Source organism: Panthera pardus, unplaced genomic scaffold, assembly GCF_024362965.1.
Source record: "Panthera pardus isolate Hobbes unplaced genomic scaffold, ASM2436296v1 HiC_scaffold_20, whole genome shotgun sequence".
NCBI classification, from domain to species: domain Eukaryota; kingdom Metazoa; phylum Chordata; class Mammalia; order Carnivora; family Felidae; genus Panthera; species Panthera pardus.
The window spans coordinates 12836979-12863223 of record NW_026526766.1 but is presented as its reverse complement, the minus strand read 5'-3'; the positions used below and the strand labels follow the sequence as shown (position 1 = coordinate 12863223).

General features: G+C 47.3%; 1 protein-coding gene across 2 annotated transcripts; it reads left to right on the top strand.

The window, feature by feature from the left end:
• The first annotated feature begins 148 nt into the window (after positions 1-148).
• KLF9 (KLF transcription factor 9) lies at positions 149-25888 on the top strand. Of its 2 annotated transcripts, XR_008424141.1 has the most exons (3): positions 149-1350; positions 22346-23316; positions 23568-25888. XR_008424141.1 is itself a non-coding variant. In XM_019463622.2 (2 exons), the coding sequence occupies exons 1-2, from the start codon at positions 846-848 to the stop codon at positions 22573-22575; spliced, it is 735 nt and encodes a 244-aa protein (XP_019319167.1). In that variant the 5' UTR covers positions 149-845; the 3' UTR covers positions 22576-25888. The 2 variants fall into 2 exon arrangements, 1 of the variants encoding a protein (XP_019319167.1); XM_019463622.2 differs by having other exon boundaries at positions 22346-25888.
• Positions 25889-26245: the final 357 nt, after the last annotated feature.

The following is a 26245-nucleotide window of genomic DNA, read 5'->3' as shown; positions in this document are numbered from 1 at the left end:
CCCGAGGAGGAGCGGCGGCCCCCTTCCAGCCTCCCGGCTGTTACCCTTTTAAATGTCAGCGTTCGAGGCTGGAGGGGTAGCACGAGGCAGCGGAACGGAACAGTCGGATTGGCCGCACGCCTCAGTTCTAGACGCACCTCTCCACCGAAAGGCCGTTCTGACTGGCAGGGGGAGAAAGTAAACAGAGTTGAATCACCCTCCCCGCTGGCCAATTGGAGGGGGTTTGGATTGTGACGTGATGGGATTCTGCGAAATTGTTACTGAGCAAGAGAATGCCGGAACGGTGCGGACCGGCCAGAGCAGGGGCTCAGAAGGCGTCCGCGGACTGGGGGAAAAGTGTCTCTTAGACCCCGCGCTCGGTCCGGCCCTTGCCGCGCGCGCCCGGGTGGTCGGCTGAATGTCCCGCGGCTTCGGTTCGACGGAGAGGCGGCCGAGGGCGTGTACCTCTCTTGCAGTTTCCTCTCCCAGCGCCTCGGGGGCGTTTTCAAGCGCATAAACTTGCGGCCGCCACGTGTGGCACCTTTCCAAGGGAGCCGGCTCGGAGCGGCCGGCGCGCCCGTCGGGGGGATCGCGCCGGGCGCGGGGCGCGGGCGGCGGCGAGCGAGCGGCGGCAGCGCGGCGGAGCCCGGGGCCGTGGATGCTGCGTGCGGAGGCGCTGCCGGTTACGTAAAGATGAGGGGCTGAGGTCGCCTCGCGCTCCTGCGAGTCGGAAGCGCCCCGCGCCCCCGCCCCCTTGGCCGCCGCGCCGCGCCGCGCTCGTCGTCCGAGGCCAGGGCAGGGCGAGCCGAACCTCCGCAGCCACCGCCGAGTCCGGCCGCGCCGCCGGGGCTGCTGTCGCCCGCACCATGTCCGCGGCCGCCTACATGGACTTCGTGGCTGCCCAGTGTCTGGTTTCCATTTCGAACCGCGCTGCGGTGCCGGAGCATGGGGGCGCTCCGGACGCCGAGCGACTGCGACTACCTGAGCGCGAGGTGACCAAGGAGCACGGTGACCCGGGGGACACCTGGAAGGATTACTGCACTCTGGTCACCATCGCCAAGAGCTTGTTGGACCTGAACAAGTACCGACCCATCCAGACCCCCTCGGTGTGCAGCGACAGTCTGGAGAGTCCGGATGAGGATATGGGATCCGACAGCGACGTGACCACCGAATCTGGGTCGAGTCCTTCTCACAGCCCGGAGGAGAGACAGGATCCTGGCAGCGCGCCCAGCCCGCTCTCCCTCCTCCACCCTGGAGTGGCTGCGAAGGGGAAACACGCCTCCGAAAAGAGGCACAAGTGCCCCTACAGTGGCTGTGGGAAAGTCTATGGAAAATCCTCCCATCTCAAAGCCCATTACAGAGTGCATACAGGTTAGCGGCGTCTCCCTCTCTCTCCCACCCAGCTCTGGGGTTAGTTAACCTTTGGCCGGGCGGCCTTCCTGGGCGTTAAGGACACCACGCTCGGCCTCAAGGGTGCCAACATTTTGGATGAGATGCTGTTTAACTCTTTAAATAATTGAACCGTGTAGAGAGACGGAAAGCTCGCTCTCTCCTTAATTGTCTCCAGCCTCTGGAAGCCATGGAGGGCATTAACCTGGCGGGCAGAGTGAGTGTCGAGGGCCAGCCCCTGTGCGTGGCTTCGCGGGGAGTGTGGTGCCGCCCTTCCCGCCCCGCCCCCCCAGGACTCCCGCACCCCGCGACGGTGGGGCCACCCCCACCCGGGCAGACGCTGGCACTGGGGAGGTCGAGTGGCGTATCTCTTATTTGGTTCTGTGGAGGGATTGCAGCGGAATGGCCAAAACCTGGGGAGAAGGGCACACTTTACATGGAGCCTTTTAGGGATGACTAAGGACTCATTTAGCCGTATGCTTGCTACTTTTCAGGGCTTGCCAAGGTGGTTTTAAATTTGGCCAAGAGTCCCCGGGGAGGTTTAAAATAACACCGCTTCAGGCAGCACCGGAGTTTGATCAAGTGATGGGTCGGTGGGTTAACTTCATGATTAGTTGGCCTTTGTAATGAGGTTTGAGGGCTGATTTTTCGTTTCCACATGATTGGTGGCACCCTTCCCCTGAATAGTTAGGGAGGAGGTGTGGCCCTTGTCTGAGGTCAAGGCTCTGTAAAGAACACGCCTGGAGGCCTCGTGCAAGGGTGTCTCCCAGGGACAGCAGAAGGCAAGGGCTGACCCAAGGAATGTGGCCAGAAAGCCATATGCAGTACTGAACGGGGCTTGGAGGCTTAAGGGGGGAACCTCGGTCAGCCGATTCTGCTGGTTCTGTTTAACACACTCGGAAAAAGTTGGGAAGGGTTGGGCCTTGCTATCTCACCATCTTTAGTAAGGTTCTTTTTACAACTGCTGTTCTGATAAGGAAGCACAGGGCTTCATTCGTTCCGTGGAACTTCTTTTCCTTCTATCCTAGGACACCATATTTAAGAGGCTGTTGGAGTTATTTAGAAAAGTATTGTCATTTTGGGGTGTAATTGTTGGTACTTTTAAGATGAGGCCCTGGGCCTGTGGTTTTAAAATGATCCTTGGTTGGTCTGCTTTGGTTTTGCTTCTTAAAAGAAAGGCCACGTAACTGCATTTCAGATTTTATTTCCTCTGGACGTGTTTCTTGTGGAGGTGGCTGCTGGCAAAGGAGTAAAGCTGAATTTCCTCCATGGTTAATGCAAAATCAGGCTTTGTTTGGGGTTGTCATCCCCAAGTTGCCACAAAACAGCAGTTTCAAGTTTGTATCTGTAAGGTTGTTGAGAGGCAGATGTGTGCCTGAGCTGGGGGATGCGACCTTTAGCGTGACTTCCCCAGGGTCAAGTAGGGGTATATTAACCCGAGGGTGTTACTCACCAACAGCTGTTGGGCGGGCCTGGCCTCGTCAGCCATGTTCCCGGAGTTCAGTTGTTCACAGGGACACTCACTGCCTGCCACCTTGAGCAAAGGCACTTTCTCCTTCAGGGAGCTGCCCAGGCGGGTAGCTGGGGAACCTGCAGTGTTTCTGTGTGAGCTACCCGACTCTTTGCGACTTAGAAAAAAAGAATCCCGGAGTTCTAAACCATTCAGCTGAGTGATCTTGTCAGGCATTTATAGAAATGGCTGCTTATGTGTGCGTGCATGCGTGGTGCTCTTTAATTCTCCATAAGGCACGTTGGCTCAGCTGTTCCAGGAGAACCTTTTACACAGTCAGGAGTGGAAAACCAAGTGAAATGTTAATCCCATTTTAAATGCTACAGTCAGTCCTTTGGAACTAGTGATATGGTGATAGCAGGTGTCTTATTTATGTTTTGGGGGCTCTGTAATACCAGGACATGGTCGAACAAAAACCTCGGCCTCTGTAAATATGGTGGGAAGCATACTCCCACGAAAGAAGGCATGTGGAAAGGATACTCTAACTAAGAGATGTGTAGGTCTTGCGCATTTGGAAGTTTCTGATACGGCTTCTAGTTAGATTGTCTCGGGGAGGGGGGAGAAACGAGGGAAGGACCTTCCTGGTTTGCTTTGGCTGGTATTCAGTCCAGGAGGTGGACAGGAGGTAGCCCTTGGAAAGTCTGCATTCTGTGAAGGTTTTAACAGCTAAAATTCCGGCCACACCCCCTTGCTCAGCGTGGCCCAGTAAGAGTCCTTCCTGCTTGCTGCTTGCTCCCCTCCCAGGGCCACGACTTCCATAGAACCAGGGGCTTGAGAAGTTGAATCATTTAAAGGAAATTGCATTTGATCCAGGGCTGCTACCTCCGTAGGGTCCTAAGAGAGGAACTCGATTTGGAGTTGGGTTCTCACTTGTCCGATTGTTTCCCAGGTGTGAGAAACTTCAGCAAGTTACCAAAGAAAGAAAGAAAGAAAGAAAGAAAGAAAACTTCAGTAGGTTACTGGAATTCAAAATTTTTCAAACTAGAGGCCTGCTGCCGAATGTGCTTTGCAGATCTGTTTGGCTTGGCCAACACAGAGTTAATAAAAATGGAATCAGTTACTAACATCTAAAAATCAGAAGATTCGGCACAAATCCAGAGTTCTGGCTTCTCTGGAAAAATGGATCAATCTGGCAAAACTAGGCCTGAATTCCTACCCAGCAACAACTGGCTTGAACTGATCATTCTTTAGAGGGCAGTGACCTTTATTTTAATCATTTACATCATCTCTGTTGGCATTCGAGTTTACTACCCCTTCTGTGACCCTCAGTTTCTTAATCCACTGGCTAGGGTATTACCTCTGAACCCAGAGGTTCTTGAACAAAGATTAAATAACATAGACAAAGCAGCTAATAGGATTCCATGTACAGAAAGCCCTCAAGAAATTCTGGCTCTTATTGTTTGTGTGTAACAGAGAGGGCATCCTCAAAAATCAGGAACCCAGAATAAACATATTTTTAAGTAGTATGTCAGTCAGTTCACATTTCAGTTCCCATTTTATGATACTCTGCTCAATTTGCTTTTCTTCAGTCTTTAGGTCTGATATCCTTCTCACGCAGTGTGCCTCTAAAGTGTAAGCAGTACCTCCATGGTTAATCTGGAAAATGCCACAAATACATTCCTTTTGGTTTCAAGACTTTTGGATCTAAATACACTTTAGAAGGTATTTATGGTCATGTTTCAGCTTAACAATTAGATCCATTAGAGTTCTTGGCCTGAAAATGTATGGAGCATTTTTTTTTTTAATGCAACCAATTTTAAGTTTGTCCTGGCACACCCCCCACAGACCCACACCCACATCACTGCCCTCCCCTACGTGCACAGGCACACACACGAACGTCCCCTTACAGCCCTCACACCAACACTCCCACCACCTCTGAGCACACACCCCCAACTGGCTCCGCAAATACCCACTGACCCCCCAGACACTCTTGCCACACCCACGCGTCCCCAACCCTTCCATGAACACTAAAAACAAAAAACAAAAAAACAAGTTTATCCTAAGTTTCCTGACTTTTCGGTCACCTTGAACAGTTATGGACGGTGGGATATCTTTGGGGGAAGGAAACAACCACATCCAAATTCCAGATCAAAGTCTTTAGAACCAGCTGATGTAATCAGACTCATGCTCCGTTGACATCTCAGTGATAGAAACCTTAGGTTCTATTTACTTCACACCAAGCGCAATTTTACTTTCTTTTTGGAAAGACTTAAGTCGACTCTCCCCAAATGGTGACAGTGGGTTGACTTGAGGACACTGTTTATGGGATTCTGAAAACCAGAAGGGCCAAAGTTCCAATCATCACACTTCGGTTCTACAGAAAGAGTTTTAAAAACAGTACTTTTTTTTTTTTTTTTTTTTTTTTTTAATAGAGCATAACAACATTCATGTATAACAACGAGACACGAGACTTAACAAAACTTTTCCCAAGAGTGGTTGCTTCTCTTTCTCCTTATCCCGTTTGAACGTCTTCCCAGGATACTTGAGAATATCTGGCAGAAGGCATCCGAAGAGCCCCACTGTAGAAGGTCTCCTCCAACACTGGAAATAGATTTTCTGGCCTCTTTAGGAATGTCCCTTCCCTGAGCCAGGGTGTTCCTTCCCTGAGACCAAAGTTTTAAAATTGTGCTTATACAGGTGCCCTGGCCTGTTCTGAGCCCGCTTGGAGCTTCTCCTATAATTACTGCAAAAGGTTTAGAGTCAACTGTTTGGTTCAGGAGAGTCTAATGCCATCAGAGGTATGAGAAAGGACCTATTTCCGTGACCCAGGAGACAGGCAGGCGTTCAGGGACAGGGCAAGGTCTCGCTTTGGCCACAGGCCCCACAGGCCCTAGACTAGGGGCCTTAGCTCAGAAGTGGCCTCTGGGCCGGGCCGGCCCGGCTGTTAATTTGAGCCCCTGTCCAGTCTTTGCCTCTTGCTCTTCTCTTCATAAATAGCAGGGAGGCCCTGTGTGTGTTGGTCCTTGAGGGGACATTCTCTCGGTCACGTTCTTTCCACAGGGCTCCCCCAGTGATGTGGATTGTTGGTATTTCACAACCTGACATGCTGCATCCAAAATACTTTCACAGCTTCGCCTGAGTGGGAGCTTGCAGGTCATTGTTTTTCTACCCGCCCCCCCCCCCCATTTTCTCTCTCCTAAGGAGCTTTAGACATTTTTCCCCCATAACTGTCCTCCCCTCCCGTGACATTTTAGCGCCTCAGGTGTACTACAGAGCTGTCCGCATATCGTGCCCCTTTAGAAGGCCACAAACCACTGTCATAGCTAAGACTTTTTTCACCTGCCAAAGATCCAATTTTTGCCCCCTTGGGGCGATATCCACCCTGCTTCCCAGTGAGACTGTCTAGACACAATCTCATGTATCCTGTCGGGGAAAAAAGTGACAGTCCACATTCGAGAAGAGGGCAAAAAGCTGCAAATGGCCTCTAGCTGCAGAGGATGATAGATTTCTGAGGATTCCTAGGAGGCAGTAGAGACTTTGCTTCTGGGTTTTGCAGATGAGAGGCTGAAACTTCCTCGATTCCAAGGAAGGATGGCCCGGAAGGCTGCCCAAACCCCAGCCCGCTGCTGAGACCTCACCCTGGGGACTGAGGCCTTTTGGGGGACCCAACAGCTCTTCCTTGCCAGTCCCCGAGCTGGGAAGGACCAGAGGCTGTTCCTCCTCACACCCCATGTCCTCAGGCACCCCCCTCTAGCTGTCCTAACCAAAGCAAAGTGGGGTTGCCTTAAAAACCTGCTGCTGCTGGCAGGGTTACTGTTTCACCACAGCAAATACACATGGAGTACAATTACAGGGTGAAAACCCCATTCCCCTGTTTTCCTATTTTCCTGTGGGATCTTCCATGAGCAGGGAGGAGAGGGGAGGGGACAAGCAGCTGGGCTGGTCGGGGGAAGACAGCAGAGCAAGCCCAGACACGTTTGGATGGCCACACCCCATTACCTTCAGATGTAAAGACCTGAGGGAAGTGAATCCTTGGATTCTGAACCTATGGGTCAGATTTAACACTCTTGTCTCAGTTGTCGCCGCGTATCCCAAGAACTACTCATCCTGCCAACGTCTGTGGGAAATTCCCAGATGCAACTTCCCAGGGACAACCATCTATGACACTGGGAAAGTGGCTGACCGTGGTCTTCCTTAATAAGTCCATGGAGAAGAAAAGTGGGTGGGTGGGTTCCAGTATTCACGTTTCCAAGAGCCCCTGAAGCAAGCTGGTGTGCCCTGCTTAGAGTTGGCTTTCTAGCCCCTCTATTTGGACTTCTGAATGCCTTATGATCACTAGCGTCCTTGATTTAAAAAACAACAAAAACCCACAAAAAAACAGCTTTATCATTTTCGTTAGTCCTGACTTCCAAATTTTCAGGGTTTTTTTTTTTTTTTTCCCCCTCCCCTTGCCGGTTCTCCAGCTCGGAGGGAAAGCTAGCAACATTCCAGGCCTCTGCTGCTTCCGTCCTCCCCCACATCCGACCCTCCCACCTTATCCTAGTGTTTCTCCAGCAAGCCCAGCGCCCACTGAACAACGTAAATTAGTGCCTAGTAATTGGTACAAAGGCACTTTCTGTTTCCATGCAACACACGCAAAAAGGAGGGGCAACAGGAAGGGGAAATTAAAAAAAAACCCCACAGATGGTTAAAAGAAAAGAAATGGGATCTTCTGCAGTGGTCTCTGAGCAGTCCTTTCTCTGGCTCCGCCCCACTCTTTGCTGGGAAGTTAGTCACAGGCCAAGGCCTAGCTCAGAGCACTTGACGGCAGCAGTTGTCTGTATCAAAAGAATAGAACTTGGAGGTTGGAAGTGACCTTGAGAGGGCATCACATCCATCGTGTGGCCTGTGTAAGAGGGTATGGCCACCCTCTCAGATACGGGGATTGTTCCATGCCAGCATGTTGGGGCCCTTGAGGGGGTTGGAAGCTCAGCCCACGGTTGTTGGGAGGCTAGCCGGCTGCCTTGACAGGCACGTGACTTTGGGCTCACGGCCGGCCAGGTCTCCGGGAACCTCGGTTTCCTCAGCAACACAAGAGGGCGCCACGTACTCTGAAGGGCTGTTTAAGACGAGTGCGGAAGGCCAGAGCATGGCCCACGTGGAGACCTTCCCTCGCTGTGAATTCTTTGCAGTGCTTTGATTTGATTCTTCCCACCCCCACCCCCACCACGGTCTCCTGAGAATTTCAATCTGCGGTTAACATTTTTTAAATCTTGGTTTAAAGAGCTGCTTCGCATTAGCCAAATTAACCCAGCGAAAGGGCAGAGGTGGAGTCAGCCTGGGGACCTCTGCCCTTTTATTATGGGAGCCGCGCAGTGTGAACCAGCTCACGGCCAAGTGCCAGTGAGATTTCCTACTCCGCCCTTCCCGGAGCCCTCCTGAAACTTTAATACCTTTTTGGTGCATTAAGGCCAAGAGTAAACATTTGTCTTATCCTGGCCTCAAGCAGTCCCCTCAGCAAATAATAGGACTCGCATTATTATTCATAGAGAATGCTTTCCCCTCTAAGGGAGTCAGGTGCATCCATTTTTTAGGCGTGGGATCTTACCAGCCGTTCATTTCCATTTGTGCTCAGAACCCATGTCCACGAGGGTCTACCTACAGGCTTCCCTTTGGGTCTCGGTTCATCGTGAGGTATGTGAGCCTCTGGGATCCTGGAAATGAACGTCTGAATCTGAAATCTAAAGATTCTAGAACTGCAAGACCCAGCTAGCTCACTAGCTATCTATGCCTGGGGCCAGTGGGTCTTTGCTTGTTTTTTTGTTTTTTTTTTTTAATATAAAATTGAGAATGATCACAGATTTGAACAGGAGAATGGAATTCGTCTCTGATTGAGCCTTTTTAAAAAATGAGGACATTCTTTACATAGATGAAAATAAAGAGACAGGAGCTTAAGCCATGCAAAATTAATGACAGGGATTTGAAATGCAGGCAGCAGTGTTTTGTTTGAAACAAAGTGTGAACATTTTTCCAAGGCAAGTCTCTGTTGTTTTGGAAGTGAGTGCCTCCCAGAGTCCCAGGGGCAGGCAACGGACAAAAAAAAAAAAAAAAAAAAGCTTTATGGACATTTCAGAACTAGAAAGACTAGAAAGAACTGTATGGATCATCTTGGTTCAAAGAAAGAGAAAAGAAGGTTTCACCCCCTCCCTTCAGGGGGCCAGCTCCGATGGGATGGAGGTAGTCAGAAGAGTAGGTGGGAGACCAGTCCATCCTAGAGAGTTAGCATGCAGGGCAGCTCCAGGAGGGGGCTCTCCTGCAGTAGGGAGAGCAGAGCATGGGCTTCGGGGCCTTTAGACCTGGGCTTGAGTCCCGCCTCTGCCACTCTGGTACAGCGAAAACTCTCTGAGCCTCAGTTTTCCCATCTATAAAATGGGTTTCAGTGATTCTAGCCTCATGAAATTGCTCTGCAAGTTAAATCACATGAGGTATTTAAAACATTTCAGACACTGTCTCCACACATCAAGAATTATAATTAAAAAATAATTTAGGGGGCACCTGGGTGGCTCAGTCAGTTAAGTGTCTGACCTTTGGTTTCAGCTCTGGCCATAATATTGTGGTTTGTGAGATCTAACCCCGTGGGAGGCTCCGTGCTGACTGCACAGATTCTTTGGGATTCTTTGGGATTCTTTGGCATTCTCTCTGTCTCCCTCTCTCTCTCTGCCCCTCTCAACCCTCCCCGCACATTCTCTCTCTCTCTCTCTCTCCCCCTCTCTCAAAATAAACTTAATAAAAATAAAATGTATTGAAAAAGTAAAAAAATAAGTTACAGGTATTGCCCAGAAGCCCTGGATGTTCCTAGAATTTTTGTTTACAATTCCAGATCTGTCCAGCAGCAGGTCATTTATTTGAATAATACTTATTTCTTGAGCGACCGCTCCACCCGTAGAGCTGGGCTACATGCAGAAAGCAGGCACTGCCAATGTTGTGAATAACAGCAATAGTAGAAAATTATTAATATTAGTAGTAGTCCTATTAGTAATAATATCAGTAATAGCAGTAACATCCAGCATTTATTATATACCAACTTCTAAGCCAAATAGTTTACATGCATTGTCCTGTATAAACTCACAGAAGTCCTATGAGATAGGAAAGTACTCTTACTCCCATTTTATAGGAGGAATTAGAGTTGGAGTTAGTTACCTTAGCCCCAAGGTTACTCTGGAATTTTCCTAGCATGTTTCTAGCTGCTGGAGTCACGCCCGAATTGTTCACTTGGACCCCTGGGGCTTCCTTCCACCGGTGGGAAGCAACCCTGTGTTTTGCATGGCTCTCCTGAACTTGGCTCCAAAGCTACCAGTGGTTAGCTCTCTACTCTTGTGTTCTGACTCTGGCTCATGGATGATATTTGTGAACGTTGGTTAGAAATATCTGTAGAAATCTTGGACTCTGACCAGACCTATCCTATACTTTCCAGTAGTTATTCAGAGCCTTCTTCCTTCCAATGGAAAAAGAACCTCGTCCTGGGTCTGCAGCTGTCTTAGGACTCTTGGTCACAAACAACAGAATCCAATCTTGGTCTGGCTCGATAAAAAATAAAATTTGACGGGTTCAAATTGCCAACACATCTGGGGTAGCTCTAGTTTCTGGTATCTCTGGATTCGACTACTCAGTGTCTAGCTCCCTCCCTGGCTCAGCCCTGCTGTCCTCTGCTTTGGCTTCATCCGTGTGCAGCCTGTCTCTGGACGGCGGTAAGGTGGCCATCAGCAGACTCGCATCCTGCCAATTCAGCAAGCCCTGTGGAAGGAAAGTTCTCCTTCCCGAATGATTCCAGCAAAAGTCACAGGCTTCAATCTTCACAGTGGAGTCAGAACCTTGTGTCTGTCCCTGAACTCAATCAAGCTTTGGGGTGTGGGGTTACTCCCCTCCCCGAAATCACATAGACTTAGAGTGGGGAAGGGGTGGTTTCCAAAAGGAAATTCAAGGTGTGCTATTTAGTACCCAAAAGAGGCAATGCATGCCAGACAGGCAAAACCAACAGATACCCACTCTGTCTGCCCACGTAGAACTATAGACAGGATGGTCCAAAGAGCAGAAGTATGACAAAATGAGGGACAGATTAGTATGACAGCACTTTTTTCCCCTCCTCTTTGAACAGAAAGGACTCTGAACTGTCTCTGGAATTCATCCTAAAAGATAGGCCACCAGTGCATGTACTAAATGGTCTTTGCAGGAAATAGGTTATTTCAACATGTTATTTCACGTGCTCAGGCTCATACCTGTATGTCCTCTTCTCTGGATATTCTAGAAGCCAGTACCCAAAGCCTCTCGTGGAATAAGGTTAACAGCAGCAGTGTGATAAGCAGAGCCATTTGCTTGGTCTGAATTCCAGCCGTCTGTCTGTTTTAATGCCCAGAGAAATGAGTTGTGCTTACGTGAACGTTTGTCACCCTGTGTGTTAATAGATAAAGGCCCCATCTTTACAAAGATGGGCTGTTTATACGACAGTTCCCGTTGGGATTCAGGAGTCTATTCAGCGTGTGATGCCCAACAAAAACACCATAATAAATTGTAAGAGGCAAAAATTAGCTCTTAAAAATAACTTACAAAAAACACATAAAAATGACTTAAATCCCTATGCTGCCATAATTCTACGGTAGTTTTGTACCACTGCTGTTCTAACGAAAATAAGCAGAAAGAGCTGGCTTCCTCTCTTTCGTGTCATAAATCTTACCAGTGGCCAGCCACCAGAGGCTTGTCTGGTGTGCATTATCCCTCTGAAGGCAGGGTGGTGGGGGGCAGGAGGGGGTCCCCAGCATACAGAAACGTGGGCTCTCCCCCTCTAACCTGAGTTATTTCTTCCCGAGGAAGATGTGGGGGGAGTCGGGCAGGGGGACTCCTTGGGGAAGTTCGGATGGCTGAGTCCCTCCAAGCTTTGTGGTCACCAAACACCAAGCAATATGATTTTTTTTTATTTTGAGAGAGAGAGAGAGAGAGCATGAGCAGGGGAGGGGCAGAGAGAGAGGGAGAGAGAGAGAATCCCTGGCAGGCTTCATGCTGTCAGCACAGAGCCCAGTGGAGCGCTCGAACCCACAGAACCGTGAGATTATGACCTGAGCCACATTCAAGTGTCAGACTCTTAACTGACTGAGCCACCCAGGGGCCCAGGCAATATGAATTAATGGCTCACTCCATTAAAGCTTGAAAAATGATTTGACAGTGGCCCACATGGCCTGTGGTCATCGCAGCCCTCCTGTGGGGCCGGCAGTGTCCTACAGTGGTTGAGCCCAGGGACAAGAGGCTGACAACAGTGCCACAGCATCACTAGGCCCCCTGAGTCGTGGCGAGTGCCACAGCCTGGCTGGCAGGTAGACCAGACAGTTTTCTAACAAGACGGCAGTCTCATCTCCTGTATTTTTTGTCGCCGGCCCATGGTATTCTCCGAGATCCGGCCCTCTGGATAGCGGCCACTCCAGACCGGAAACTGTGGATGCCACATGATTTCACCTAAGTGCACAAACGGAAAGGTTATCTTTGTGTCCGCTAAGGATGCCGAAAGTCTCAGGGGCCCTTCCAAAGTGCCTGTGTGCACTGGGCACGAATTCCCCACTAAAACCCGGGGTGTGCACAGTGTAACTGTCCGCAGTCAGAACTGGGTTCTCGAGCCCACCCTCACCCCCACCCATCTGTGCTGTTGGTTGAGAAATTTCCTCTTGATCCTATTCAGCGTGTCTCCATCACTTCTCTATTGAATGGTGTTCTTCTTTGGGTAGGTGTTTGCAAAATAAGAGTTGTCTCTCCCTCTCCCTTTGCCTTTCTTTCTCCTGGGAGTGATCTAGCATTTGGTCGGTAAGAGGCCCACCTCTTTTTTTGGCATCTTGGCATCAGGAAAGGGCTGTCGATGTTGCACACCGTCCGCTGAGCACCGTCCTTTGACCTGGGTGGTCTCCCCTGGGGTGTCATGCTCTAGCTTGGGTCTTGGTCCTCATGCACGGGCATCCTCTGCTGAAGAGGATCGCTGTACAATGGCTGCAGGTGATAGATCCTTGCATTCTGTGACTAAGGACCCCTGTGGCCTTCTCCCAACTGTGGGGTCGTGGGCCTGATCCCTCAGGTGTCCTGGCCTGTGGGGACCTTCCAGAGGGGCTGGTGTGGGCAGCAGTGGTTAGCCCCCTTGGGACTGCCCACCCCTGTTATTAGCAGAATAGAGAATGCGGGGCACTTCTTAGAGACCTCTACTTCTGTTCTCCAAACTCAGCCCCTCCAGCCTCTCTGTATAGCTCAGGTCTTGGTAGGAAGCACTGGCCAATCAAGAGACTTTAAATTTAAGGACTTCAAGGTCTGCTTTCCATTTTTCAGACCCTATTTTGAAACTTAAAGCTCAGCAGCACTTACTTGTTTTAAACCCGTAAATGCCTGCCCCCCACCCCCACCCCTGCCCCTCAAGCCAATCCAGCTGGAAGGAAGAGCCCAGGAATAAGAGAATGAGAGAATCACGTACTAGAAGGCTCTCTCTGCCTTGAGTTAGGGCCTTTGCTCTTGTGTTGCATCCAATCTTGTCTTGTGCTCCAAACCGAAGGAGGAATTTGAAAACCGGTTCTCAGGGCCCCTGGGTGGCTCAGTCAGTTGAGTGTCCGACTTCGGCTCGGGTCATGATCTCACGGTCCGTGAGTTCGAGCCCCGCGTCGGGCTCTGTGCTGACAGCTCAGAGCCTGGAGCCTGCTTCGGGTTCTGTGTCTCCATCTCTCTCTGCCCCTCCCCTGCTCATGCTCTGTCTCTCTCTCTGTCAAAAATAAAAATAAACATTTAAAAAAGAAAGGAAAGGAAAGGAAAGGGAAGAAAAGAAAAGAAAAGAAAAGAAAAGAAAAGAAAAGAAAAGAAAAGAAAAAGGAAAAGAAAACCGGTTCTCATCTCTCGGCAAGTAATCTGCCCTGAGTCAGTACGATCTGAAACATGACAGGTTTGAATTCGATGGTTACAAAAGGCACCCAGAATGCAAAGATTCAAGGATCTGTGTTCTCAGGATAGTTTTGCCATTAAACGCTTACATCCTGTTCGATGTTTAGTGGGTTCATTTATTAGTTCTCTTTCCCACAAACAACTGGGCAGAAGCGGTGTGCTCTGGGATGGCAGGAAGGATGTGGGCATGGGAACCAGCAGATCTGGGCCTGGACCTCGGTGTATGTGGTTGTGGGGAGGTCACTCCACCTGTGCCGATGCAGAGTTGCTGAGATCGGGACTGTATCACCGAGATGCCGGGACATACCTTTTGCCTAGAGTCCCGAATCTGTTGTGTGCCGTCTCCACGTCTGAGGTCCCAGCGCGTGAGCTGTCTGACAGATCAGTTGAGGCTGGGGACACACACACAATATTCGGACGGGCTTGCTTCCTGGACGCCAACACATTGCATTGAAGAAGTGCCATGTGACAGATGTTACAGACACACTTCCCAGTTCAGAACCTAAAGAATGAGGCAAGCCTCCCTCCACAGAAAAACACAGGGGCCGGGAAGTAAAATCTCACATTCAGACTCTAAAATGACTCTGTGGTAGCAACAAATAAAATATAAAAAGAAACCAGATCACAAGAGGGATTCAGAGAGGGGCCGAGAGCAAATGGCAGTATGATGGGGTGGCATTCGGGCAGGATCATGCTTCTAGGCCTGGTCAAGTGCTTTTGTGTTTTCAGAACATCTACATATGCATATGTAGGTAGCAATATTTTCTGGAGCAAACAAGAGGCTTTTGGTTTCTTGATTTTTGAGGTCATAATTAATTGGAACGATTTACGCAGGGAAGCATAGAATTGTCTACTCCCAAAGATGGCCTACATACCTCCTCTGTCAAGTCCATGGGCACTTCCACCCTTGGTGGTAGCACACAAGAAAAACAATAGAGCAAAGGCTCCCATCTTATACCCACAAGTCAACTTGACTCTCCCGTGGGGAATGAGGACAGATGATAGTGGACAACTGGATGGGGGTGCCGAAGGCCTGGGATCTGGGCAGGTCTGTGTGGGTATGCGGCCAGCCAGTCTCACCCATGAACCCTGTATTGGACCCCGGGCTTTGTACCTCTGCACACGCTCACTGCCCTGCTTCCCAACAAACTCACCCCTCCGTGGGGCAGCCTTACCATTACTGTCCTATTAACACTGCATCGGAGGGGCCTTCTCGTCTGTCCTTGGAGGGCAGTTTTCCCTTCATATATAGAAAAGGGAGGAGAGGAGGGGATGAAGGAAGAGTGAGAAAAAACACACGAAGTACGTTCTGAAAGTTTCTCACTTTCTAACAATTTGAGAAGGAAACAATGATCCTTCTTACTTTGGTCTCGGACACGGGAGTGTTAATTTCTCAATAGAAAATAAATACCCGGCCCCCACTTCTCCAGGTAGAATATATTCTTGATCAAAGATCCACCCATTTGTGGAAACATTTAAACTCAAATGCATGCTTCCTTTGTTTTCTGTTGACTTTTTTCTGACTTTGTCTCATAAATTTGTACTTAACTGTTTACAAAAATAATCAGAAAATACTGGAAAATTACAGAAAGAAAATGTTATTCTTTATCCTCCCCTCCCCGCCCCACCTGTAGATAGCTACTGCTCCTGTTTTGTGTATAGTCTTCGAGGATTTTTTCTCTCCATAGATGTTCCATATACCTATACAGCAGATAATACTCTGTCCTTTTCACTTAGTGGGGTATTGCTAACATTTTTCCATTTCATTCTGTAATGATCTAGTATCTTTGTAACAAGTACATATTATCCCACCTTATGGATACACTATAATGTATCAAACCCGTTCTTTATTGTCAGACATTTAAGTTGTTACCAAGTTTTAGCTTTTATGAACAATGCTGGTATCCCTGTATACTTCCGTGTTCTTTATTATTACCAAAAATAATTCCTAGATGAATACATTGCCAAATAGCACTAGATCAGTTATAAGTCCCACTCATGCAGTAAAAGGTCAGTTTCCTGATGCCTCCATCAGCAATAGGTCTGTGAACACACTTCTTTACATTTTCACCAGCCTGATGTGTATTTCATTGGAGTCTTAATTGGCATGTTTTGGTTACTTGTGAGATTGAATATATTGCCATATATTTACTTATTGGCCATTGGTAGGTCTTATTTTATTAATTACTTGTTTGCAGCTTTGCCCAATTTTATTAAATTGGGTTATTAATTTTGATTTCTCAGTGTCCATTTCATATTACGGATTTTAACTTTTTGTCTTATGCTGGAATTTCCTTTACTAGTTCAGTGTTCTGGCTCTTAAAATTTTTCACCTATATATATTTTTACTATGCAGAAGTTTAAAATTTTTTATTGTATCTCAAAACTATGCTTCAAATAGGATTTTGCCTTTGGTTTCGTATTTATACAGTCTTCTCCCCACTTCAGGATTCTAAAAATAGTCGCCTATATTTTCTCTCACCTCTGCAGTTTTATTTTTTACATTTATGTATAGAGCTCGTTTGGAATTTATTGAAGGGAAAGGTATGAGGCAGGGATCCAGATTTAATGTTTTTAACCAGATGTCTATTCCATTTATTGAATTAAACATTCATTTCTCCACTAATTTGAAAGACCCCCATCCCTGTCGAGTCTTGGGTTTATTTTCAGACTTGACTCTGTTCCACTGATTCGTCTTTTCCTGTGCTGGTCTCGTGCTATCTCAATTATTGCAGCTTTAATCATACATTTTAATCACTGGTATTGCAAGTGCTCACTTATTGTTGTTCTATTGCAAAATTTTCTTGGCGAGTTGAGTGTATTTAGTCTTCCAAATTAACTTTAGAATAATTTTGTCAGGTTCACGAGAAAAGAATTTCTATGGTACGTGTTACATTCATAGATGAATCTGCACAGAATTGCCACATTCACGCCATTGAGTCCTACCATCGAAGAACATGAGAAATGTTCCAATATTCATTTTCCTTTATATCAGAGTTTTATGATTTTCTTCATGCAGGTCCTGAACTTTTAGCGTAGGCTTATCCTGATTGGCTGTGGTTAGCATGTAAGAAAACCATTGTTCTTTCGTATACTTACACCTGTGAATGCATTTTTAATTTATATTAGTTTTTTGGTTATTGTTCTGAGACTTCCCAGATAGAAAGTTGTATCAGCTATAAATAATTCTGATTCGACCTTCTCTTTCCAGTGATTTACGTCTTATTTTGTTATCTAATTGTGCTCACTCACTTTTCCTAAACAACATTAAGTAGCTATAATGATGGGGCAGTGTCCATCCATGCCTTGAGCTTGACTTTAATAGAATGCTACCTTTATTTTACTATTGACCTTGCTAGGAAAAGGTTTCAGATCTATATTTTTTATCCTGTTAAGGAATCATTCTATTTTCCTAAAAGCTTTTTATTAGGGATGGATGTTGAATTTTATCAAACGCCATTTTGCATTTTTCAAGAGATTCTGTGTGTGAGGGTAGGAGCGGATGTATTAGTCCGTTCAAACAGGGAACCATATCAATATGATTTTCTAATATCAAATTATCCTTTTATCTCTGGAATCCTACTTGCTTTTTTCGATCAAAAAACACTACTTTTTCCTGAAGAAGTGGCCCTGATTTTGTATATCCGCGAGAAGCTGTGTTTCTTCATTGGCATTTTTAGAGATCCCTTCTGGTTTTACTAGATGGAGTTACGTTTGTCAGAAGCAATTGGGAGGTTCAGAGTTTGTACTTTTAACCTTCCTGCTTTTAGCCCATTTTAGGTCCTTCTGTGGCATTGTGGAAGGGAAGGAGAACCAGGTGGGAAAGCAGTGCGTTGAGAGCAGGGGTCTCCTGGACCCCAGGCCAGTACCCCAGGGGCAGCCTGTCTGAACTCAGGGGAGCCTGGAGGGGGGTTGAGTATAGCCAGTTAGCAGTCCTCCCACTGTAGTCTTTCTCCCTCTGTATGGAGAACTCCCCACTTGGCTTGTCGACTAATCACGAAGCGCGGTGGAGGCTCTGTCCTTTGTGCTAAGCAGGCAAGCACGTAGCCAGCAGGCTCTACTCCACTTCTCTTGAACCCATTGGAGGCCCAGGAGCCTTCTGGAGGCCTGACCTGCCTCTGCAAAGGAAGTCTTTTACACACCAGGTGCAGTATTCAGTAGCCGTTCTGATCAAGTTTATTTTATACCCTGAGCGGAGTCTGTCAGCGAGAGGTGCTTAGCGCGTTGCTGAAAGGGGAGGGGAGTGGTGTATAAATAATGAGAACGCAGAGGAACTTGTGCTGTTAACAGCTCTGCTCCAGTAAAGCAAGAGTTTATTGTGTCACTGCCTTTGGCTATGTTTTCCTGTAAAGGCCAGAAATAAAACACTAGTACATGTCTGTTCCTTTTCCACAACCCCCCTGGAGGATGGTAGCTCGCTCATTAATACTAAAGACAAGTTTAAAGATTCTTTAATTGATAGTTGCTTTGCCATATGATTCGTTCTGTGTGAAGAAGGCTACCTGTTCTTTGTGGGCCTTAGCGCTGAGCTGAAAGAAAGGCCTGATTTGATTTCCCCTTGGCTGCAAGATGACAGGCAGGCCTCTCTTCTCTGCCCACCATCTCTGGTCCCATGCAGCCTTAAATTCTGTTCCTTCTCTACCTACGATTTCTCCATTCCATACTTTCTTAGGTGCAAAACGTGTATCATTTTCTGGATGATACCTTATTATGTGTCTATTATTAGCTAACAGGCTGAAATGTATCCCAAAGTAGGTTGTGTGCAAACTCTTCACTGGGTTAAAGAGGTAGGTGGTTTCAAAGGGATACAAATTGTAAGTCTCCAAGAAGAATCCAGGCTTCCTGCACGCAAGCATTGTTTGACTGGCACAGTGTTTTATAAAGTGTTGAATGTGAATGCCTTTGAGGGGACAAAGAGCCGTCCAGTCGGCCATGGATTCCACTACAATCCATGTTCTAATACACCTGGCATTTCACCCATTTTTATTTTTTTAATTTTTTAAAAATGTTTATTTATTCTTGAGAGAGACAGAGTATGAGCAGAGGAGGGGCAGAGAGAGAGGGAGATACAGAATCCAAAGCAGGCTCCAGGCTCTGAGCTGTCAGCACAGAGCCCAACGCGGGCTCGAACTCATGAACCATGAGATCATGCCCTGAGCTGAAGTCAGACACTTAACCGACTGAGCCACCCAGGCGCGCGCCACACCCATTTTTATTATGTGTCTGATTCCTGAAGATGTTTGGATTTGCAAACTCTGGTGCACACCAGCTACAAGTTCAGATTTTCAGACTGAGATCATGTGTCCGCCCACTGTCTACGAGTGACCAGATAGCAAATATTTTAGACTTCATGGGCCATACAGTCTCAGTTGCAACCATGTGAGACTGCTGTTATAGTGAAAAAGCAGCCAGAGATAATAATACAGAAACAAATGAGCATGGTTCTGGCCTAATAAACTTTGTATATGGACGCGAAAATTTGAATCCCATCAAAGTTTCTCCTATCCCAGAATATTATTATTCTTTTGATTTTTTCCTCCCAACTATTTGGTAAAAACCAAATAGAAGAATGGTGTTTATACCATTTTTAGCTCATGGAATTTTACAAAAATAGACGGTAGGTCAGATTTGGCCTGTGGGCTGTAGTTTGCTAAACCCCTGATTTAGATCACTGACCAAAAATCTCCTAATGTTTTTCCAAGGGATCCAAGAAGAATCAAAACGATCCTGGAGCCTTTACACTAGGAAGTCACTGACAAGTAGATCTTTTTTTAAATGCTTAGAAACTGTAAGGTTGAATTATACAAGTAATATGAGTCTAACAAACGCTGCTGTTGGCTCTGATTTGCTCTGGGCTCACTAGGTGGTCCCCTCTTCTCTGCAACAGGGATAAAGATGCTAGGTCAATGGCAGCATCTGGGTTAGAAGGAAGAGAGCAGTCACGTGGTGACAACCATGGAGGGCAGTGAAGACAGGGTAGGCATAAGCTAGACCAAAGGTGAATTCAATGGGAAGGGACTCTGATTACACTTGAAACATACGTGAATTGTGAATTGTAAGCATAAATGCTTGTAAGTTCTGTACTTACAGCCGATTCAGGCTTCATGACAATTTTCCGTTGAGTATCGCTTCCACAAAGCCATCTTCCTAAAACAGGAGGAGTGCCTTCTTTCTTTTCCAATCCAGCCCACAGCAGAGACGTCTTCTGATCCATTTTTCCCCACAGTGGACACAGATCCTTTCCAATAAATTAACCTCCTCTCCTGACTCACTTGAAAGAAACATGTGCCAGTGAGTAAGCTAACCCACATTACCACTCCTCCGAGAAAATCCCTCCAATGAGTTTTTGTCCTAACAAGCACTGAGAAAACACTGAGCTTTTCCTTTCGGTCGCTTCCCTCACCACCAAATCATAAAGCAGTGGAGAGAACAGCTCCCGGACGGAGAGATAAGAGAGGGTTGTTCACTTCGGTCTCGGTTGGTTTGCTTTTATAGTTATAAAATTCATTGCTGTGTGAATTCTGACCCTTTGTTGTATATGTTAACAGAACATATTTAAAAGAACATCTCTCCCATAGACCCCTCACGGGATTAAGAGGACTTGGTGGCCGTCTCATTCTGCAACAGGCAGAAGTTGTCTCCCCCCAGCGATCCGGGAACTTCTGAGCAGGCTTTGGTCATGTGAGCGATCTGGAGGATGAACAGACTCAGCTCTGCACACACACATGCACACACATACGTAGCATGCGCATGGGCAGTTACTCAATGCACGGCAGTATAAACAGCACACGACCACACATGATGTTGTCCTTGTCCTAGGAGGCTCAACCTTGCTGGGCTGTGGCAAACTGCATTCCACCTTTTGTTCCAAAGTTCTGAACCGGGTAGGATGCCGTTGGGTCCAGCAGAAGACGCGAAAGTGTAGTTTTGGATTCCACGTCGTTGAGTGTTTCAGAGGGTTTGGGTTTGAAGCAAGGTTTCTTTTTGTTTTGTTTTGGGGGGCTGGGGGCCCTCCTGGAGACTTCGAGCATCCTCATGCCTCATTCACCCCAGCACCCGTGTCCACCTTGGTTCGGCATTCGCTGGTTTGCTCTTGCCTTGTGCTGCTGTGGCTTTTCAGCCCCCGGCTCCGTGGGGATTTACACACAGACCCACATATAACGAATCTACTTACACAGATTCGTTGTGCCCATGCCGGGCTTCCCATAAGAACAAGGAGGTCGCACAGGGTGTGAGGACCATTGTTCTGCGGGGAGACTAGCAAATAAAACCTTAGCCATGTGGAAATTGTCACAAAGCTGACAGAGGTTTGGTTTTGTGGTTATTATCAGTATGTCTACATCTCTGGCACCGGGTAGGAGAAGCTGGCCCGGGGGGAGGGGAAGGATGAATAATATTTGGATGACTCAGATGCACCACTCTGGACAGCTCTCAGCCAGGAAGGTGGGGACGGGAGTGAGAAAACATGTACTCTTCTGGAGAGTTCTGTGGAGGGCAGGAGCCTGTAGCCCTGGGTCTGTGAAGCATCCACTTTGGGCTCTGCTAGAAGGAGGTGAGAAGCAGGCAGGCAGGCGCGCTCACAAGAGGAGCACACAACACTCTCCTCTTAAACAGCTCATTCCGCCTTTGTGCTTGCGCGCAACCCGGGCAAATGTGGGCACAGGCCCTCTCCTGCCATTCCGGGGCCAGGAGGTGGCCTGCTCACGTCTGGAGGGTGAGGCTTCGCTGCATTTTTGGTGCGACAATATGCTGAATCTGAGGAAAGCGACCACAAGGGGGGTGGGAGGGGCGCCCTGGAAACACCTGGCAGGTGTTAAAAGCCTGTTTCCCCATCTGTGAAATGGGCCACCTCCGCGGGGAGTCCTGTGAGCATTCAGTGAGTTAACTCACGCAGAGCCCTTCTCTTTTAACAGTTTAGAATGAGGTTCATTGTTCTATGAAAGAAACTGGGATTGTTGAGTCTAAACAAGAGATCAGAAAAAGACACGATAGCTGTCTTCGGACACCCAAAGGAGGGAACACACAGCTGTTTTGTGTTAAGGCAATAGGACTTAAAGCGAGGCCTTTTGCACGGAAGCAGATTTCATGTCCCTGAAAGTGTTCCTGGCCGAGGTGCTCAGGAGCAAGCCAGCTTTCCTGTTGGGGGCGGGGAGGGGGCTGTCACCAGGCTTGGGGACATAGACGCTGGGTGGCCAGGGCACTCAGCAGCTGGAGGGGGGTCGCAGCTCCGGGTGGGGGGCTGGTTGGACGTGCGGCCTGAGGTCCACAGTGCGGGCCTGAGGTCCATAGTGCTTGGCACAGTGCCAAGAGCTGAGGGTTTTGATTCTGGGAGAGAACCTGAGCAACCGAATAAGAATGTCCAAGGCTCTCAGGGATCCCTGGGGCATAAAATAGCAAGTTCACGTGCTCCGAGAAGACGCTTCTCGGAACCTTCTCGGAACCGTCTGCTCGGTGCCCCCCGGGGCGGGCGGCTTAATGCCGGTCCCAAGGCAGTCACTGTCTGAGGTCCCGGGGGTGGGGAGGGGCGGCTGGGAGCGCGCACTCCTGGGATGTGCTGTGTCACCGCGCCCTGTCTTGCCTCCCTTCTCGCAGGTGAGCGGCCCTTCCCCTGCACGTGGCCAGACTGCCTTAAAAAGTTCTCGCGCTCGGACGAGCTGACGCGCCACTACCGGACGCACACGGGCGAGAAGCAGTTCCGCTGTCCCCTGTGCGAGAAGCGCTTCATGAGGAGCGACCACCTCACCAAGCACGCCCGGCGCCACACCGAGTTCCACCCCAGTATGATCAAGCGCTCCAAAAAGGCGCTGGCCAACCCCTTGTGAGGGCCGGGCGCGCCCGCCGGACAGGACTGTCACCTCCCCTCCCCCCAGCACCCTCCCAACCCCGCCACCACCACCCCGCCCTTCCACCCCGGGAGGGGCGCGCGCCCCCCCCCCCCCCAGTCACCGCCCCGCGGTCACACCCTCCGCCCCCTGTCCCCCGCCTGGTTTTCTAAAAAGCACAGCGTAGCCTGAGATCAAAGTCCACACTTGGTCCCCAAGCAGAGGCACTCTGACCGTCTCTGACTGTTGGAGGGAAGGCAAATGCTTTTTTTTCTCTCTCTCTCTCTCTCTCTCTCTCTCTCTCTCTCTCTCTCTCTCCTTTATTTTTTGGGGGGGTGGGGTGGGGGGCGGAGGGGGGCGGGGGGAGGGGGGATAAGGCCAGGAGCGGGGTAGACTTTTAAAGATTCAACACTGGTGTACATATGTCGGACTGGGTGAGCTGACCTGTGGCATCACACAGTGATCCTGGGCCCTTCCTGCTTGCTGTCTCTCAGAGTTGTTTTCTTACCCTCTTCGATGTAATGACGAGTGTGCTTCAGTTTCTTTAGCAAAACCACTCTCTTGAATCACGTTAACCTTTGAGACAAAGAACAACCAGCCGCCCACCCACCCACCCACCCACCCACCACGCCATAGCACAGCTGTCTTTACGCAAGCAAGAGCGCACCTATTCCAGCATGATCTGTCATCTAAAGACTCGAAAACAAAACAAAACAAAAAAAAGTTACTTATAGTCAATGGGTAAGCAGTCTGAATTCATACTAATCAAGACAAACCTTCAAAAGGTTACACTAAGTACAGAACTTTGAAACCTTGCTTTGTATGACTCGTACTTTTTGAACATAAGCTGCACTTTTATTTTCTTAATGCAGAGGATGAAGAAGTTCAGTACATGCTTTAAGGATAGAAGCAGACATTCTGTTTGGAACCACGTTATAATCTGCTTTTTTTTTTATTTTTTATTTTTTATTATTATTATTTTTTTTTTACAGTATACACATTTCCCTATGAAATCATGGCAGAGATGTGAGGGCAGAATATATACAACAGATGCTGAAGGAGAAGGAGGGTAGTATTTTTGTTTTTTTAATTTCAAAAAGAACAAACAGAATTTTAACTCTATTAACTTTTCCAAATTTTCCGATCCTTTTAGTTAACGTCATCTTATTGTTCTAATGCCACGAAGGGAGAGGGTTTTGACTCTGTTGGGTTTTATTTGAGTGGGTGCATGACCTTAAGTTGCTCTGGAAACACCTATTTTGTGGAGAAAAGATTTGTCGGTCTCCTTCCCATGTTCCCACAAACTCCCATTAACAGGTGCAAGAGTTGTGTGAAAGGAAAAGGGAGCTGACCTGTGAAAAGAAAAGCACATCCCTGTGAGGAGTGAGTCCCGAGGGAAAACACCCTGATGATTTCCAAGGTGACTTCACAACTGTCCCTTTTGGAGAACGAAAGGCACACTTCCATACGTACGAAGGAAAACACATCACTGTATCTTTTCCATCAGAAGCCTCACCACTATATATGTCTTGTATCCAGGTGTCTACAATGGCCTAAACCACTGCATCCGTAATCCGCCATTTACCTGCAAACTTAATTTTGGCCGTCACGTGGCCAGAAAAATGAACTGTTTTCATAGCTAAGAAGAAACCTCAAGTAGGGGAGTCAGCTGTGATCGTGGGAGAAATGTTTACATTTTCTTTTGTCAGAAATCGTGCTTTTCTGGCAATTTTATCTGATATTTCAAACAGGGAGCTCCGGTGCACTCTCGTGGATACGTGTGCTATGAGATGTGTCACGCAAACGCAGGGTGCCTCCCTGTCCGCGAACTTGTTACTTCACCTGACAGTTTAGAACCAGTGTGGGTTCCTACAGCCGGCGTGGGTCACGGCTGACTCCGACGTCCAATCCAATAGCCATCACTAGCATGGTGTGTTTTATTTTTGTTTGTTTCACCAATGTAGTCGTATTAGTAGTTCTGTAAAGAGAACTGCTTTTAACATTAGGGACTGGGAACGGTCCATTGAGATAAAAAGGAAAGTGTTTTCTCACGGGAAAACATGTCAGGAAAAATAAAGAACACTTTCTACCTCTGTTTCAGATTTTTGAAACGCTTATTTTAAACCAAATTTTAATTTCTGTGTCCAAAATGAGTTTTAAGGACATCTGTTCTCCCATATGAAATAGGTTAGGCTGTCTCTTTCTTAACTGAGCTCATGGAATGTTTCTGCCTGTGACCCTCTACAGGCTGCCTTTTAGTGAGTGAGGAGTTTGGGGTTGCCTAGCAACCTGCTAACTTGGACAAACTCATCTTCCCCCTCGCAGAAAGAAATGAAGGAAAACCAAGCAAAGTCAGTGAAAGACAATCTTTGTAGTTTCAGGAGTAAATCTATATGTGGCTTTCGTCCAGCACTTACTTAGGCGGATATAAATGCAGCAACTTGTTTTAAAAAAAAAAAAAAAAATTGCACAATTTACTTCCCAAAAAAAGTTGTTACTTGCCTTTTCAAGTTGTTGAAGAACACACATTTGATATTCTCTTACATGTTATAGTAACGTAACGTATAAACTCAAGGCTTTTTATTCTTCGTGATAAATCCTGTTTTAACATGCCACAAAACAGGAACCAGCATTCTAATTAGATTTACTATATCAAGATATGGTTCAAATAGGACTACTACAGTTCATTGAACACTCAAACTATGAAGGAATTACTTTTTATATTAAAAAGACCATGGATTTAACGTATAAAAATCCAAATGCAGGATAGTAATTTTTGTTTACTTTTTTAACCAAACTGAATTTTTCGAAAGACTGTTGCAGGTGTTTAAAAAGAAAGAAACGTCGTTTTATCTAATACTGTAAGTAATTGTCATATTTTGGAAAATTTAATAGTTTTAGAGTTACGATAACTCCTCTCCTTGGTTAGAAAAGAAGAAAGCCCTTCACCACTGTGGAATGATGCCCCAGCTTTAAGGTCTAACTCTACATCATGCTTCTTTTGAGAATTACATTTGGTAGTCATATTACAGGAATTGATTAGTTGTCAGTTTGCAGGTAGATTTCGCACAGCGCCCATCACTCTGGATAGATTGAGATGTTCTTTCACAACAGATGAATGATCTGTAACACTGTAAGATACTGATCTTTACAACTGTTTAATCAGTTTTATTTTTGTACAGTATTAGTGACCTAAGTTATTTTGCTGTCCCGTTTTTGTAAATCAAATGAAATTATAAAAGAGGATTCTGACAGTTGGTATTTTGTACATATGTATATATGTTGTCCAAATAAAAGTAATAAATGACAAAGACTGAATTGTCCCGGCCAGTACCTGTTGTAAAAGGGGCATATCTTGTTCTAATGCAGGTTACCCCTTTAACGTGCACTCACAGGATTTTTATGGTAAGTGCAAAGATGATTTTACTCTATGTCTTTCAACTTGCGTGATATTTATATAGACCTGGGTATATTTACTATTCACGGACCTCTGAGGAAGTACACAGAATGTAAGCTGCTTGAACTCGCTGTATTATACTGGAGGGAGAATGTTTATGTTTTTAGGTAAATCACTTAAAGAGGCTTATAAAAGCTCACAACCATGCTGGGGTGGGTTAGGAACTGGTCAGAGAATGTTAGTGACTCAGATTCTGCTCCTGAGAGGTGATAT